This window comes from Penaeus chinensis, chromosome 17 (assembly GCF_019202785.1).
Source record: "Penaeus chinensis breed Huanghai No. 1 chromosome 17, ASM1920278v2, whole genome shotgun sequence".
In the NCBI taxonomy this organism is placed as follows: domain Eukaryota; kingdom Metazoa; phylum Arthropoda; class Malacostraca; order Decapoda; family Penaeidae; genus Penaeus; species Penaeus chinensis.
The window spans coordinates 13,363,791-13,366,290 of NC_061835.1; the positions used below are offsets into that span (position 1 = coordinate 13,363,791).

Here is a 2,500-nt window from a genome sequence, read left to right on the forward strand (position 1 = left end):
AATTCATATATATCATAAATTTTGAAATAAATAAATGTTTTATCCAAGGGCCTACGATACTTTTGATACTGGAAAAAGAACTACCCTGAGACAGAGGCCCAAAAAATGAAATTCAGTTGTTTTTGCAATAACACGTTTTTAAGAATTCTTGATGTAGCTACAAGTAATGTAACAAGCATTACCATATTTTACATTAGTTGATATGCAATGAGCCAAGTTTTCCTTTTGAAAAAAAAGAAAAAAGAAAAAGAGAGAGAGAGAGAGAGAGAGAGAGAGAGAGAGAGAGAGAGAGAGAGAGAGAGAGAGAGAGAGAGAGAGAGAGAGAGAGAGAGAGAGTGAGAGTGAGAGTGAGAGTGAGAGTGAGAGTGAGAGTGAGAGTGAGAGAGAGTGAGAGAGAGAGAGAGAGAGAGAGAGAGAGAGAGAGAGAGAGAGAGAGAGAGAGTGAGAGTGAGAGTGAGAGTGAGAGTGAGAGTGAGAGTGAGAGTGAGAGTGAGAGAGAGTGAGAGAGAGAGAGAGAGAGAGAGAGAGAGAGAGAGAGAGAGAGAGAGAGAGAGAGAGAGAGAGAGAGATAATCCAACAATCACTTACCCATTGCTGCTGCCATTGTTGGAGCTTGATGCAAATGGAGAAGAATCATCACCATCACCACTAAGGTTGAGAGGACATCAGTATAGTACAGGAAAGTGAACCAATAGAGCACTGGCAGGAGAGACAGATTTACGGCACTGAGTATGAGCTTCCAGTTATCAACCTGAAAAGGAAAAAAATGCATGATAGTAAAAAAAGACAAAAAATTGATCTTGCACACACAAGCAAACTCAAAGAAGAAAGGATAAAATAATAATCCCAATATACAAATAAGCAAGCATGTCTAATAAAGAGATAATTAAATATACACAAATTCACAGGATATAAAATAAATGAGTAAAATCAAGAAGGCCAACCTTGTTTCCATGTAAGTACACAAGAAGCTTGTGAATGGTGGAGAGCAAGAATGCCGAGGCCACAAGATTGGTGATGCGCAGAGAGAACACATCGCACAGGTCCCTTCCAAGTACCTTAGCCACAGGTCCATTCAGGCCGATAGAAAACAGGTAGAGTCCCGGTAGTGTTGTGATCTTGGGATCCCACTGTCGAATGAGGTAGAATACACATTATTATAGACAAAACATGGTACTGAAGAAAAAATAATGTTCAACTCAATGCCGCGAGGAAAATGTATTTGTCAAATGCCTCTGCAAGTGCTTAGCCACAAAGGAGTCAATTATTAGACCTTTTGACCTTACCTGATTTCACCTTTCCTTGAATTGGCGGGCAAAACTTTTTTTTTTACTGATGAAATAAATTATTTTTGTTATGGTGTTATCTTTATTATAGACATTATAATTACTACAATGTTATTGACATTAGTAACTGCAATATAAGATAACATAGAATATTTTTGAAAATCAAAGAAAAAGGTAAACAGGTGAGACGGGCAGTACTCGAAAATGGCTCATTAGTGACTTAGTACAGGTGTACCCATCTATTTGTAAAATCATTAATAAAGTAAACTCAAAGTGGGCATGACATGTATAGCATGGCATGTATATAAATGCCATGCCTGTTGGGAAAGAAAGAATGAATTAATCTTTACAGTGTGGATGCACTTAGGTAGGGCAAGCTGAAAATTATTCTTGTAGTGGACATGAAGTTGCATTCATTGATACAAGAAATAATCTGTAGACATGAACGGTAACACCAAAAATAAAGGAAAAAGATCCCTTCGATATTCCCGAGGTCAAGCTGTATCTTGCCATGCATACTGAGGTGAAGACAATAATTTCCCAGGAGTGGGTGTTAGGGGGGCAGAGGCCCAGTCATGGCAACTAAGATTATTGAACTAAATTTGTGATGTGGAGTTGGGGACATTCATATCCTTCCTAAAATTTTTTCTGCATGTATCTCAATCTCAATGTTCTTTAAGCCTAGGGCACTAGAAATCTGCAACTATCACGCTTATCTTCAGTTCTTTCATACACCACTACACATAACAAACATGTATTACATAGACTTACTGAGCCCTGTAATCCCCTGACATATATGGCTTATCATTATACTACATCTTGGAAAAATAAAATTATATGTATAGATCTTTTAAAGTGACACTTCTATCTCTGTAATAGGTAAAGTAAACCATACTTTATAAACAAACATAATCCAGAAATAGAAATAACCTGATTTAAATTCTGATTTCATTCATGTGATTATGATTATCTGATCAGCAGCCTTCAGGCATTTCCAGTGAGGAATTCATTCCAGGGAATCACATGTAATTTAAATAATTTGATATTATGACACGACTGGAACAATCTCAATATCAATTTTTGCTATATATTGTTCATCCATCCAACAGTACCAGCAACTTCATGATCTAGCTTGCCTTTGGCATCCTAAAAACCCACTCAAATAAAATAAAATAAATAAGGCAAACCAACATCAAAACAAAAATTAAATACCA

The 2,500-nt window shown here is 36.8% G+C and overlaps 1 protein-coding gene across 1 annotated transcript in view; it reads right to left on the bottom strand.

Moving 5' to 3' along the window:
• Positions 1-2,500, bottom strand: part of LOC125034108 (putative Dol-P-Glc:Glc(2)Man(9)GlcNAc(2)-PP-Dol alpha-1,2-glucosyltransferase) — a 5,064-nt gene that overhangs the window by 1,848 nt on the left and 716 nt on the right. Inside the window, exons 2-3 of the mRNA XM_047625749.1 lie at positions 945-1,130; positions 589-751 (exon numbers count right to left, since the gene is read on the bottom strand). Of these exons, the coding sequence (XP_047481705.1) occupies positions 589-751; positions 945-1,130 (349 nt within the window). The remainder of the gene's footprint in view (positions 1-588; positions 752-944; positions 1,131-2,500) is intronic.